Source organism: Entelurus aequoreus, linkage group LG12 (genome assembly GCF_033978785.1).
Source record: "Entelurus aequoreus isolate RoL-2023_Sb linkage group LG12, RoL_Eaeq_v1.1, whole genome shotgun sequence".
Lineage (NCBI taxonomy): Eukaryota > Metazoa > Chordata > Actinopteri > Syngnathiformes > Syngnathidae > Entelurus > Entelurus aequoreus.
The window spans coordinates 34,362,458-34,376,919 of record NC_084742.1 but is presented as its reverse complement, the minus strand read 5'-3'; the positions used below and the strand labels follow the sequence as shown (position 1 = coordinate 34,376,919).

Sequence of the window (14,462 nt, the reverse complement as noted above, 5' to 3'; positions counted from 1 at the left end):
GTAAGGTTCCTGGACAGACAGATGGCAGTTGATTACCTCATGATGGTTGGAGGTAAGGCGCTCAGATCCTTCCAGGAACCTCCTGATGGGAAAGGCAACCCACTGGAATTCTTCATCTTCAACTCTTAAAGAGGGCTGAAGTTCTTTAGGGTGCATCAAGGTCTTTTGGGTGGAGATCCGGAAACCCAAGATGAGGACAAAATGATATCCTATTTGGCCGCACAAGGAACGCTTGAAGAAACAGCTGGAAGAAAGAAGAGGCACATGATTATCATCTTACATGATTTGACAACTAACTATTTTTGTTGTATCCTTTCATTAGAGGCTTTGGGTTTGCAAACACACAGAAGCTGACTCCGTGAAAAGCAGACATGCATGCTGAGCAATTTAAACAGTCACTACTTGAGCTGGCTATAAATGTAAACGTGTGCAGGCCTATAAAACCATGATAACAGCCTTATATAGTGTTGCCTTTGGCTCGTTTGGATGTCTCTTACATTGAACTTTGCAGAGTAAATGAGCAGTAGTGAACAAGAGGGGTGCCTTCTGTTGGTGTAAAATGTAGTCACTAATAACGTTTAGCAATTGTTCATTATATTGTCTTACATTCGAACCAATACAACCTGAGGTGTCCTGGCTGGACCACTGGCACCATATATGTGATTATTGTTATATTTATTCCAAGTGAATGTGTTAGAATAATCTTGTGCGTATTCAACTAACTGTGGAGTGTTCTGTAATAGCGCTGATGGGTGGTAGTACAAATGGTCAAGTTCAAGGCTCATGGTCAAGTTATGTGGTACATTGAGCAACTGTTAAAACATTTTTGGGAACCTGATGTGACTCATTGGCAAATATTGTAATTACTGTTAATGTAGGACCATGTGTTCAACTGGTGTCTTAAAGGCATTAATAAGTTCTAGATTGACTATTTGGCCTGTCCACGCTCTCCTACATCACATCTTTATCTGTGCACCCACACACCATCTTTTAAGGCCAAACTAAGATTTGGTTTGATTCAAAGATAACTGAGGAGGACTGGTTACAGCGAAAAGGTAATCATTTAGGCAGATTTGTTTAGCCGTTCATTGAACTTTGCATGTTTAGGATAGGATTTAAGTCTTAAAAAGGGCAGCGCTGAGGGAACACTCGCATATACAAACCGCTTCCTTTGCAGACTCAGTGAACTGGCTTTGACCCAAAGGGACGGTAAAAGTAGGTCAAGAAGGTGCCGGACTCATGAGGGCCATAAAGAAAGTGACTGACATCTCCCAAAATGTTAAACATGTGAATAGAACACGTCCACCCCTGTGCTGTCCTTCTTGTTTTTTTCTAACCTTATAATTGATTACCTCTAAACAGGAATATAAAGAGCAATGACTTACCAGAGAACACAGTGTTGTGTAGAATGTTTTATTAGTGAACTATTCACCTGCACATGGCAACACTTGACGAGCAGCTAACTCGTGTTCAGATTATATTATTTATTTTACATTTGAATTAAATATCATGCCATACTTAAATGCGAATTAAAGTTTCTATTAGCTCTCAGCTTTTAATATGTTTTAAATTGAGAGGGCTAGAATAAAATATTTTTTTCTTTCTAAAATAGCTGGGTGAACCAATTAAAGGCATTCTAAAACGTCTGCGCTCGCCTGGCTGTTACAGTTTGGCTCGCAGGGACCCGATGGTGGGCTTGTCAGAGCAGAACTCTTTCCACCAGGACGGGCGCTCCAGCACCTGGTTCCCCTGCATCACAGTGGACCACAGGTTCTTGTAGAGCTAGGACAGAACAACGTACAGCACGTCAGCACATCTGGCATGGAGTTGTTATTTTGTTTGTCTAGAAACATGTGACTTGTAGAGCAATGATGCTAGCTCATCTATTTAGAAAAAATATGTACGATATCAGGCAATGTTTCTCCTACCATTATGTTTAGTACAACACTGTTTCTATGTGATCGCACATTCAGAATTTCTTCTGGGCGCTCTGTATCGCATGTGGATGAGTGATCGCAGTAATTGAAGAGCATGTTTTTGTTTTGATTTTGAGAGATTGTTTTGAAGTGTTTCTAGTGTTTTCAATTACAAAAGTTTGTGAAATGTACTGTAACTTTGGAGGAGCGATTGCAATACAGCACAAGTGTGACTTTGTAGGCTTTATCAGCCGAATTCCCCTAACATACCGGTAAACACACGATATGCTTGTGCGCACCACAAAATGTAGCTGGAGAGGCCTAATCACATTACAGTTGGCTACGCTGCATGTGGGTCAATGGCTGCCACATCCTCTAAACAAAGGGGAAACGCTGCTTTGATTGTGGACTGAATTAAAAATGTGCATATAGCAATAATCCCAAAAAAGCATCATGTGCGCCAGTCAGTTGGCTTAGGGTGAAAGATTAGCATCATGTCAAAATATATTTATATTACATTGCACTCCAAGATTCTACTTGAAGTTGTAACCAGTAGAAGCTTTGTACTGCAGAAAAAGTTCAGGAAAGTAATTATTTACACATCAATAAATGCAGTCGTTAGGTTTGAGCATTTGAAGATAATTTAATTCATTTTGGCTCAGTCCAAGAATAGTTTATTTATATATTATAAAAACTTAGGATTTTACTGCCATCTTCAATGAGCTAAACTCAAAAATTATTTTGTGTGTACACAAAAAGCATACCGTATTTCTTTCAAATATTGTTGACAATCTGTGTTAGTGCGCACCACTACATAATTCATCCACTGCACAGGTGTGGCGTCTCGTGATACTAATGAGACAACATGATTGTTGCACAAGTGTAACTTACATTCGCCACTATAAAAGCCCTCTAAAAATGTGCAGTTTTATCACACAACACAATGCTACTAACTAACTAAACTAGTAATCTCAAAAGGCACTTTTAAAAACTGATGCAATTTTTCCAAAGCACCAGTACAATAAGCTCCATGCTTACTAGGTTTTCTTACGTAAGACAGTTTGGGAAAGTTTAATTTAAATAAGATATATTGAAATTTTTATTTGCAGTCTGTTAAGACCTACTGAATCAACCACACGGCAAAACAGTGATGTTGTAAGTCCAGAAATATAAAGTTATTTTAGACTACTTCGATGCATTGGTGTCCGCCACAAATGTAGTCTGTCTCACATTAGGTGAATTGTGATCTGGTAATCCTCATTCTTACCTGTCCATCAGCGTTGCCAATGGGGGAGTTAAGGATGAAATCAGGGGGGGCCATTACATCCACCAGCGACACAGCGTCATCTTTCAGCTAGAAATGAAGCAACATTTAAGAAGAAGTGCAGGTAAAGAAAATATGCAAATCTATTAAGTATGTATTGGGAGTGTGACGATACATCGATTTGGCACATGTTTGCAATATTTAACCTTACGATTCAATAATCAATGTGTTCCCACTTTTCATGTTCCTCCTGAGTGAATAGAGTCACTGTTTGAAGTGTACAGGAGGTGTTTTTCGCGCAAGTAGCTGAAAATGTGTTTCCGGGTAAAGTAAAAAAAAAAAAAAAGAAGAAAAGAAAACGCAGACAATGACTGACTCGAGCGGTGAAGTTAAACTCAAAGATGCACCAGTGTGGTTTAATTTAAAACTGTGGACTTTGGCTTTTATAGAGTGGATGGGACAAACCTGGATACAGATTTCAGTATGGAATAAGTGTCCCACTAAAATACACTATACAGACATCACAACAAACACAAGGCCAGTCATCTCATTCGCTAGTGATTACAGAAATGTTGATTTTTCTATTCAAATAATAAATTGAGACTTGAGACATAAGATGTGTTAGCTGAAAGACTTTCAAAGAGTGTCGTTGTGTGTCAGTCAGACAATTAAACAACAATCTGTTTAGATATGTTGCACTAAAACAGTTTTTGAACAATTGCTTTTTTTGAATGGTTAGAATTTGGTGCAAAATATAAGCTTTGAAAGTTTTTATTTTTCCTATCAAAATATCATTATCATGAGGCATGTATTTCACCATGAGGCAAAAATCAAGATTTATCAAACCTTCTACCTCGATTTTGGTTAATGCACGATTATCCCAATCAACAATTACTAAAATTTTTAGTTGACGTCATCCTTTTGGTAGTTAATGTGCGTCCAAACAACTGACACAGAATTCCTTTTGGGTACCAGCTGCTTATGTTGTACGGTTGGCTAAGTTTTCTTCCATGACGGTTCTGTGGTGCAGACTAGATGGGACAGTGTCATACGTCTACTTCTTCTGGTTTTCTGGCAACTTTCAGGCTTTCCGACACCAACCTGTCGTGTAACTGGTCAACAAGGACAGTATATTAGTAGAGGGAGAATTACAAAGGGGAAAAACTAAATGACCGACAGCAGTCGCTTTTGATGATTTATTCATTAATCGCCCAGCCCTATCGTAAGGAACCCAGCCCTAATATGTCTTATTGTTTGTGTATCTTGCATTATTATCCATAGTATTATTGTTATTCAGGTTACTCGTGAATAGTGTGTGAGTAGGACCTGTGTGCACAGAGTAAGAATGGCCGTCTGGATCAGCTCTGCTGGCTTGCTTCCACTCAGGAAATTGCCTGCACACGAGCAACACGGTCACAGGCATAAACTGTATACTATTCATATATTTATAGATAGAAAAGTATCCACCCTGGTAGAGTATGGCCATGTGGCTGCTGAGGCTCCACAGTCCATAAAGAGCACACAGCTTAGTAAGAACTCCTGTGAGGCCGCTGGGCGTATTCTCATCCATAATCAGCTCGTGGAAGCGCTGAAGGCAGCAGTGTTCAATGAAGGCCAAGGCCAGGGAGCGGCTGTAGTACACCTGTGTGCACACACAAGCAGTGAGTAAAATAAGTATGAGAGAGCACATGTAAAAAGACAAACATATAGGTTATACATTTATGTGATTGAGGGAAATAAGTACAGTATTTGACATACAAACAACCATTTAGACCCCCACAGACCGGTTACATGTCCATTGTGGAGTATACAATTACGTCCTGGCTATTAATATTATACTATTTATAACATATTAATTTATCTGTACAATACATTACTCATATAAATCACCTTATCGAAGTAAATGGAATAAAATGACCACATTTAAATAGGGAGACCATTGATTAGATTGCACACTGCTGCCACCTAGTTGCAGGCATGTCTATCGTTCTTACATGAATACTAGAGTGTAGGCACAAATAATGAAAATCTCCCCTGCTAATCGTGACTCCCCTGACACTTCACCGCAACCTCCAAGGGGTTCCCAACCCACAATTTGAGAAACACTGCATTAAGACTCTTATGGCATGAAGAAGCTGGGTAGTTTTAAAGTCTAGAGAAATGTAGCAGCAACACCTCGGTCACCTCTGGTCTTCACTCTGGACCTTGGGCACTTAAAAAAAAAAAACACAAGATGCCAAACAATAAAGCACCAGGGCCTGATGGGTTCCCTGTGGAGTTCTACAAAACATTCTGGTCACTGCTAGCTCCGATATTTACAAAAATGGCTTTAGAGATTAAAGAAAACTCATTCCTTCCTCCAAATATGAACTCTGCCACAATCAGTCTCTTGCTAAAACCTGAAAAAGACCCAACACTTCCATCCAGTTACCGGCCAATCTCCCTGATTAATGCTGATCTTAAAATTATCTGCAAAGTATTAGCTCAAAGATTAGAAAAAGTCACTCCATATATAGTACATCCTGATCAAACAGGTTTCATCAAAGAGAGACAATCGTCCAACAATGTTCGCCGTCTACTCAATGTGATAGACTATTCTGTTATTCATAATTTAAAAACAGCTGTTGTTTCATTAGATGCTGAAAAAGCATTTGATAGAGTGAATTGGAATTTTCTTTTAGCTACTCTACAGAAATTTGGATTTGGAGACTCATTTATAGAATGGATCAAGGTCCTATATAGTTTCCCTACAGCCTCGGTTAGAACGAATAGCCAAATCTCCCCAAGGTTTAATCTTATGAGGGGCACAAGGCAAGGGTGTCCACTTTCTCCGTCACTGTTTGCTATATTTATTGAACCTCTTGCAACCGCAATTCGACAGCATGCAAATATTAAAGGCATCCATACCGCAACCGTTCATCATAAAATAAGCCTTTATGCTGATGATGTATTACTTTTCTTACAAAATCCACATTCTTCTCTTCAAGATACAATCTCACTTATCAATAAATTCAGTTCTATTTCAGATTACTCAATCAACTGGTCCAAATCTACTGTGTTACCAATAAATTTTGACTTCCAGAGCACCTCATCGATTCCACTGCATAAAGGGAACATTAAATACCTGGGAATCAATATTTCCTCCACATTGTCAGATCTGAATCGCTTGAATTACTCCCCAATCTTAAAATTGATTGAGGATGATCTGGCGCGTTGGAAAGCACTGCCAATCTCACTTATGGGAAGGGTTTCTACCGTGAAAATGATGGTCTTGCCTAGGGTTAATTATCTCTTTTCAATGATTCCAACCAAACCTTCTCAAATCTGGTTTAAATCACTAGACTCACACATCAATCAGTTTCTTTGGAAGAGTAAACCAGCACGAATCAGCCTTAAAACTTTACAAAAACCAAAAGAATACGGGGGTCTAGAACTCCCAAACTTTTCATATTACTTCCTTGCAAATAAACTACAATATATACTAAAATGGACCAATCCCACTTTATTAGATAGTTTATGGTTAGAGATTGAACAATCACTTAGCCAGGAGATCCCAATTTCTAACTTGCCCTTTATTAGCCAAATTCTCCGAAAACACAACTGCTTCAAAAGTATTAATATACGCACTACCTTAACAGCTTGGTGGGAGTTTTTGAAAATAACTGGATCCCCGCTCACTCCCTGTCAATTTACGCCTATTTGGAATAATCCTGATTTTCTTTTAAACAAGAGGCCATTGAACTTTCCAACATGGTATGATAAAGGAGTCAGATGTCTTGGGGATATCATCAATGCAAACAGTTTTATCTCTTTCAAAAGTTTAATAACACAATATGCAATCAATCCTAATAAATTCCTAGAATATATACAAATCAAATCTGTAATTAGCGCAAGATTCAACAAAACAACATGGGAAAGTAATCCTACGACCGTTAAATTCTTCAAAACATCTGCCCCCAAAGCTTTATCCAAATTATATGCTCTCTTATCAAAAATAGATAACACAATAAGTATCCCAACTTCCAAATGGCACTCAGACGTATCCACAAGCCTTGACCCAGAATTCTGGAAACAAATATGCCTCAATACTTCTCGTTTGATTAAGAATCCAAATTTACGACTGATTCAGCTCAAAATACTTTACAGAATACATTACACCGGTCTAAGAATGTATAAAATGGGTTTAGCCGACTCTAACATTTGTGTACACTGCTCAGATAATAAGGTAGATAACTACTTACACTCAATGTGGTCCTGTGCTCCCGTGAGTAACTTTTGGCTTGGAGTGTGCGAGAACCTATCATTAGCGTTAGAGATTCCTATTCCCATCTCCCCCGCACTCTGCCTGTTGGGTGATCTCTCCGCAACTGACTTTGATATAAACAAAACATACCTCCTTATAAATGCAATAGGCATCGCCAAGAAAACTATTCTCATGAATTGGAAATCAAAAAATAATTTATGTATAAACCTTTACAAAAACATTTTATTAGATTATGTAGTTATGGAAAGAATGTCTGCTGAATCAAAACAACAACTGACAGAATTCAGATCTCTTTGGGCACCGCTAATTGATTTCCTGACCTGATTCCCATGGGGGCCGGGGCTGGGGCTCTGTCCCGGGGGTCTTGCTCCGTGGGTGGGGGGTCGTGGGTGCCGGGGGGGCCGTGTGCCGCGGGGTCGGGTGGGCCTGGGGTGTGTTCCCTGGTGCCGGCCTGGCGGGCCGATCCGTGGGTGGTCTGGGGGCTGGGGGTGGATGGGGGTGCCTGGGCGGGGGTTGGGGTGCGGGTGGAGCTGTTGGGGATGGCCGCCTTGGGTTGGGTGGGGGGCTGCCCCTCTCGTGGGTGGTTGGGCGGGGGGTTGCGCCCGTGGGGCCGGGGCCTTGCCGCTGTCGGGCGGGGGTCGGCTCGTGCCCCTCTGGCTTCGGGTGTCCGTGGGCTTCCTCCTTCCCCTGGGGCGCGGGGCGGGGTCTGCCCGGGGTCGCCCTACGCTGCGGCTGTGCGTGCCCACCTGGTGCCGGGTTGGGGGGGCTGCTTTCCTCCCTTGTTGGGGCCCCGGCGGTGCTGCCCGACTGCCCTGCGGGGGTCTCCCTCCTGTGTTTTACTCCGCCCTTATTTATTTATTAATTTTATTTATATATATACTTATATATATATATTTTTTAATTATCTATTTAATAAATTTTATTTATTCTGTTAAATTATATACATGTATATATAGGTGCGTGTGTGTGTGTGTGTGTGTGTGTGTGTGTGTGTGTGTGTGTGTGTGTGTGTGTGTGTGTACGTTTGTATGTATGTATGGTGGAATCTGTGTGTATGTATGTAGGTACATGTGTGTGTGTCGCTGCCCCGGTGTGCATTGCCGATCGCGGTACCAGGCCTGCAGAGATGCCATGGCATGCCGGCTGTGGGTGCGGGGCTGGGCCCTTATGGCTTTTTGCCGGATGGGGTGCCTGGTGGGTGGTGGGCGGGGGGGCCTGGACGTGCGGGTATGGCTGCGGGGTTTGGTGGCGCTGGACACTGTTGGCAACCAGGCCTCATGTTTATTTTTATTTTATTTTATTTAAAGGGTTTATTTTATTTTATTTATTATTTTTATTTTTATTTTTTATATTTTTTGTTTTTGTTTTTGTTTTTTTTTGGTGTATGTATGTGTGTGTATATGTGTGCATATGTATATGTATGTAGGTGTATATATGTGTGTGTGTGTGTATGTGTATATGTATGCATGTGTGCATGTGTATGTATGTGTATATACATATATGTATGTATATGTGTATGTGTGTATGTATGTGTGTATGTATGTGTAGGTGTGTGTATGGGTGTGGATGTCCGGTGGATCGATTGGCCTGTATGTGGATGAGTTGGGGTAGGTGGGTTGGCGGCCTCTGTGGTAGCTGGGGGTGTGCGTTGTTGTGGTTTACGGGGTAGGTCGCTTTTTTTTGTTTCAGGTTTCGGCGGCCGCGGGTGTTTGTACTGCGGACGGGCGGTGGTGGTGATGGTTGCTGTGGTACTGCCGGCGGTTGGCGTCGCTGTGTTGGGTTGGAGTGGTTGGGGGACTGTGGCTGGTATCTGTGCGCTTGTGGGGTTGTGGGGGCTGGCTGGCGTTGGCTTGACGGCTGGTTTGGGGGATGGCGTGCGGACGGGGTGCATTGACTTCTTCCCCAGTTGGGGGGCACCATCCCCTGGCCGGAACTCGTATGGGTGCGTTGCTGTGTGGATGCGGTGTTTGCATTGGGCATGGGGCTGTGCGGTTTTTCTGCGTTTGGTTGCTGGTATGGGCTCTGCGGGGTTGGGTTGGGGCGGGCGGGGGCTGGCTTTGTTTGGCGGGGGGTGGGCTCGCGTGACGTCACGCTAAAGTGGTCTGGTGTGGGTCACGGGCCGTGGGGGGGCGGCTTCCTGGCCGTAGTTCCTGGTTGTCGGCCGCATGGACTGGGGGGGATGTCCGGGCCCTCTACTCCTCCTACTTATAGCACACACAGTCACACAAATATAGGACTTTGGGGGATTGTCCTGCGGGGAGGCATGGCGGGGGGTTGAGGATGCCTCCTATGGGGCTCCGGTCCCCCTGTCTTGTCCCCTGCTCGGCCATCCCTCAATCTTAGCTGCATATTAGACACTTAGGATTTGGAGGGCTCGGCTTGGTTGGGACCCACCAAGACCTTGATGTCCCCCAATTTTAATTGCATTATTAGTTCCCACAAGCATACATATCTCACTCACGCTACAGTACACGCATCAATAGGGACTGGAGGTCGGCTGTAATGGCTGACCTCCTAATTTTAACTACACAGTAGACACTCTGGGGGCCTTGTACACATGCATGTGGGGGTGTTCGGCGCACCCCTCATTGCCTCGTCGGCCGGCGCGGATTCCGGGGACTGCGTTCTGGTGGCCTGCCAGGCTTTTATTAATTTATTATTATTATTTATTTTTGTATTTTTTATGTGTATATATGTGTATGTATATATATATATATATATATATATGTGTGTATGTGTGTATGTATATATGTGTATGTGTATGTGTATGTGTATGTATGTGTATGTATATATGTATATATACATATTTATTTATTTTTATTTTATTTTTTATTTGTGTGTGGCGTCGCGCGGGTCTCGCTTCCTGTTGGGTGGGGTCCGTGCCCGTGTGGCCCGACCTTGCGCTGTGGGGTCTCTGTTGGCGACTTGATGTGGTGGCGGCGCGGCGCCCGTGTCTGGTCTGGATACTGTGTCTCAGTTGTTTGGGCGGTGGTGTGTTTGTGCGGGTTTGGGTTGGGGTGGTGGGGTCTTTTGGCGGGGGGGGGGGGGGGGGGGGGGGGGGTGTTGGTGTCTCTTGTTTGCGTGTTGGCGTTTGGGCTTGCTGGCGGGCTGGCGCTGGCTGGTATCTGTGATCCTGTTGGCGTGTGGTTGCCGGTCGTGGTTTATTTTTTGATCGCTTTGATTTGATTGGGTGGTGCTGGCTGTCTGTGGGTGTTGTGGCTGCTGTTTCTGCTGCCGTTTGTTTGTGGTGTGGGCGCCCGTGGCTGCTGGGTCTGGTGCAGGGGGGTGGCTGATGTTATGACTGGTGGCAGCGCGCGCGCGTGGTGGTTGTCGGGGCTGACAAACTGTGTATATGTATGTGTATGTGTGTGTGTGTGTGTATGTATGTATGTATGTATGTATGTATGTATGTATGTATGTATGTATGTATGTATATATATGTGTATGTGTATGCATGTGTATGTGCGTGTATGTGTACATGTGTATGTTTATGTGTATGTATATATATATGTATGTATATTTCTGGGGGTACGTTCTGGGCCTGCCTGTCGGGTGGGGGTCGGCGCCTCAGGCTACTGCATCCGGACTGCGTGTCTGGAGCTCCTGGGTCCCGCCGTCCATCCCTTCCGGGTGGCCGTCTTGGTTGGGGCCTGCTGGGTCTGGTCCCTGCGTCTACTGTGGTGGCTTGGTGCTGCAGGGTATTCCGAGGTGCTGCGAGTCGGCCAGTTGTTGAGGTAGCGACCTTGTGTGTCAGCATGTCTGTGATCTTCTTTTAATTCTTTTTTTATTTATTTATTTTTTTTTTTTAATAAATAGATTTAATTATTTATTTATTTATTTTTTCCCCCCTTTTTTAAAAAAATATATTTTATTAATATTATTATTATTATTATTATGTATTTATTTATTTTATTTATTAATTCCCCTACCTCGGGGGGGGGGGGACTCGGCGGGGCGGTTGCTGGTTGTTCCATCTCCATCGTTGGGGTCCCTGCGGGTGGGGTGGGTGGTTCCCGTGGCCCCGTGCTGGGTGGTCCTGTGGCGGCCGGCTTGGGTGGGGTGGCCGTGGGCTGGCCTCGCCGCGCTCTCCGGGGGTGGGGGGGGGGCTCGTGGGGGCCCTGTTGCCGGTGGGGCGGGGGCGGTCTTCCCGTCCGGTTGCGGGGGGTCTCCGGGCCCCTCGGGCGGGGCGTCCCGCCTTTCTGTCCGTGTGGGGTGTGGTCTCTCGCTGGCTTGGGGTCTGGCTTCCCCCTGTTTTTCTCGTGCCTTGTCCTCTGCCGGGTGCGTCTGTCTGCGGCCTGCTGCTGGCCCTTGTGGGCGGCACGGTGGGCCAGGCTCTGGGGTTCCTGTCGCTGTCCGGCTTGGCTGCGTGGGGGCGGTGGCCCCTGGTTCCCTGGGCACCACACCTACTGTTTGTGGGATGGGTTCTCGGGGAGGCTGGGGCCGTACTCTGGCTCCCGCACACACTGGGAGTCAAATGTATTGTACATGCAAATTCACATATACTCACACACATACATACAGACATACATAGGTACCTACGCTCCCACATACATATACAAATAAATACAGTACATATTTACACACTCAAAGTTCGTACATCCACACGCACATTCATTATACAAACATACTGTATACACATACTGTACATATACATTCACTGTAAAAACATACATATACACATACTGTACATATACATTCACTGTACAAACACACACATACACATACTACACATACATTCACTGTACATATACATTCACTGTACAAACACACATTTACACATACTGTACATATACATTCACTATTCAAACACACATACTGTATACACATACTGTACATATACATTCGCTGTACACACATATACACATACTGTACATATACATTCACTGTACAAGCACACATACACATACTGTACATATACAAGTACATATGCATACATACACTCATGCACATAATCACGTTTCATCAAACATATATTAACGTTGTTGCCCTAGGGTAAACTGGGTATAACACATGGCACACTGACAAAGCTTAACCTATTGTTACTATAACAATCTACAAGGTTAAGGTTGCTTCTCTTTCTTCCCCTCCATTTTTCTGCATTCTTTCGTATCTCAAGTTATCATTACGTATATGTATTGTTGCATTTGAACAATTGTATTGTTGATAATAAAGGTAAAGTACTGGTATTGTTTATTATCAATAGCACTATTTCTATTGGTATTCATATTGCTCCATTTTTAGTGTAATAATGCTCATTGTCATTTCTGTATTTTTTTTTTTTTTTTTTTTTTTTAATTTTCGCTAACTGCTTATTTGCTATTACTTTTACCATCATATTTGTACATGTCGTATTTGCTGATGTTGCTCTGTTGTTGTTGTTGTTGTGTTTGCTGTTGTTGTTTTTGTCTCTCTGTCTAATCCCCCTCTTGTCCCCACAATTCCCCCCTCTGTCTTCCTTTTTCTCTCTTTCTATCCCCTCCTGCTCCGGCCCGGCTGCACCAAATGATAATATAAATACATTTAATAAAGTCAAAATACAAGTAAGGCAACAAGAGAAGTATCCTACACTTCTCTTTTGTAAAGTAAATCTGAACAGCCGATATGGGCATCTACATCTGCTATATGATTTGCCCGAGAAGCTGGGCAGGACATTATAAAAAAAAAACACTAGTCAACGCTCTGACTGGGGTGTGCAAACCAAGTAATTCTGATAAATAAGCTGAGATAGGCTCCAGCACCCCCCGCGACTCCGAAAGGGACAAGCGGTAAAAAATGGATGGAAGATGGAGCTGTGATACCGAGAAGGGGTAGGATTAAATAAGGTCTGCATCCTCCTACCCGTTTTCGTACATGTAGAATTGTGTGACGGTAAACATGATTTACTCAAATCCAACCATGTTTGAAATAATATAGATAAAAGTACAGTACTCCTAATCTCATCTAAAGACACCTGTCACAGAAACAGTATTTTACATTCAAACACTCCACTCCCACGTGCAAGACAAAGAGTTGTCAAAGGACCCAAATGACAAGATTGTATACCTGCACATGGCTGGAATGGAGCCAAAGACCACCAGCAAGAGGTTTGAATGGTGCAATAATTCATAAATTGAAGAAATGCTAGATGGCAGTCAATTTTTCTCACTGTGGAGCTGCATGCAAGATGATTCTGAGAAATGTTGCATGAGGGACCAGCCCATAATTACTGATTAATGATGTTAGGTAAGTTGGTGCACGGTCACCAAGACAAACATTAATAAAATGTTTTGTAATGGATTAGGATCCTGCTGTGCCCGCAAAGTCCCATGTGTTCAGGACCGTCAGAAGTTCGACACCCAACAATCAACCCCTGAATGACTCAGACCAGGTTTGGGAGAATGTGATGTGGTCACATGATACTACAATTGAGCTTCATGGTTTAAAGTGGACTTTGTGTAAATCCCTACTATCAAACATGGAGGTGGAAACATTCTGCTTTGGGGGGTTTTCTCGGACCAAAATCCCTCAGGCACGTGGATAGCCACAGGAAACATCTGTACTCTATGCTTGCCAACAAGAGTTTCCCCACATTGTACTAAGCAACATTTTGCATGAGGATATCAAATACATATTCACAACCTTTGTCTATATTTTTAATTGATTGTGTCTGTACAATAAACCTTGCATGAATATCATTGATTGTTCGTATCTTTGGAAGAGAGCACTCTTACTAAATCAGCAGGGGATCAAATTATTTTTCCTCACTGAATATACTGTGAATTATCACATAAATCAGCATGTGTGTCCTACCTGACTGTTGTTGCGTGCTTCAAAGTCCTCCTTTCCCAAAGCTCTCTGCTGCTGGAGCTTCTTGTCACTCTTCTCCAGCAGGAAACACACCAGCCACTTGTAGGCAGCAAGCGATACTAAATCACCAGGAATAAGTAACCCCATTAAATCAATCCATCACATTTGAAAACAGCCATTTAACATTACAGATAAGAAACAAAATAGGACCAATACAAAACAAAAATAGAAT

The 14,462-nt window shown here is 43.1% G+C and overlaps 1 protein-coding gene across 3 annotated transcripts in view; it reads right to left on the bottom strand.

Annotated features, from left to right (window-relative positions):
• The window catches only part of LOC133662081 (peroxisomal acyl-coenzyme A oxidase 3-like), a 41,928-nt gene that overhangs the window by 17,488 nt on the left and 9,978 nt on the right, over positions 1–14,462 (bottom strand). Inside the window, exons 15-20 of one of the 3 annotated variants that reach the window (XR_009828059.1) lie at positions 14,234–14,349; positions 4,648–4,822; positions 4,507–4,574; positions 3,184–3,270; positions 1,656–1,782; positions 37–244 (exon numbers count right to left, since the gene is read on the bottom strand). Coding sequence is in view for 2 of the 3 variants with exons in the window: in XM_062065752.1 (XP_061921736.1) it covers positions 1,663–1,782; positions 3,184–3,270; positions 4,507–4,574; positions 4,648–4,822; positions 14,234–14,349 (566 nt within the window). In the remaining variant the exon portion in view is untranslated. Of the gene's footprint in view, positions 1–36; positions 245–1,398; positions 1,783–3,183; positions 3,271–4,506; positions 4,575–4,647; positions 4,823–14,233; positions 14,350–14,462 lie in introns of those variants that run through there. The other 2 variants (XM_062065752.1, XM_062065751.1) reach the window with 2 other exon arrangements.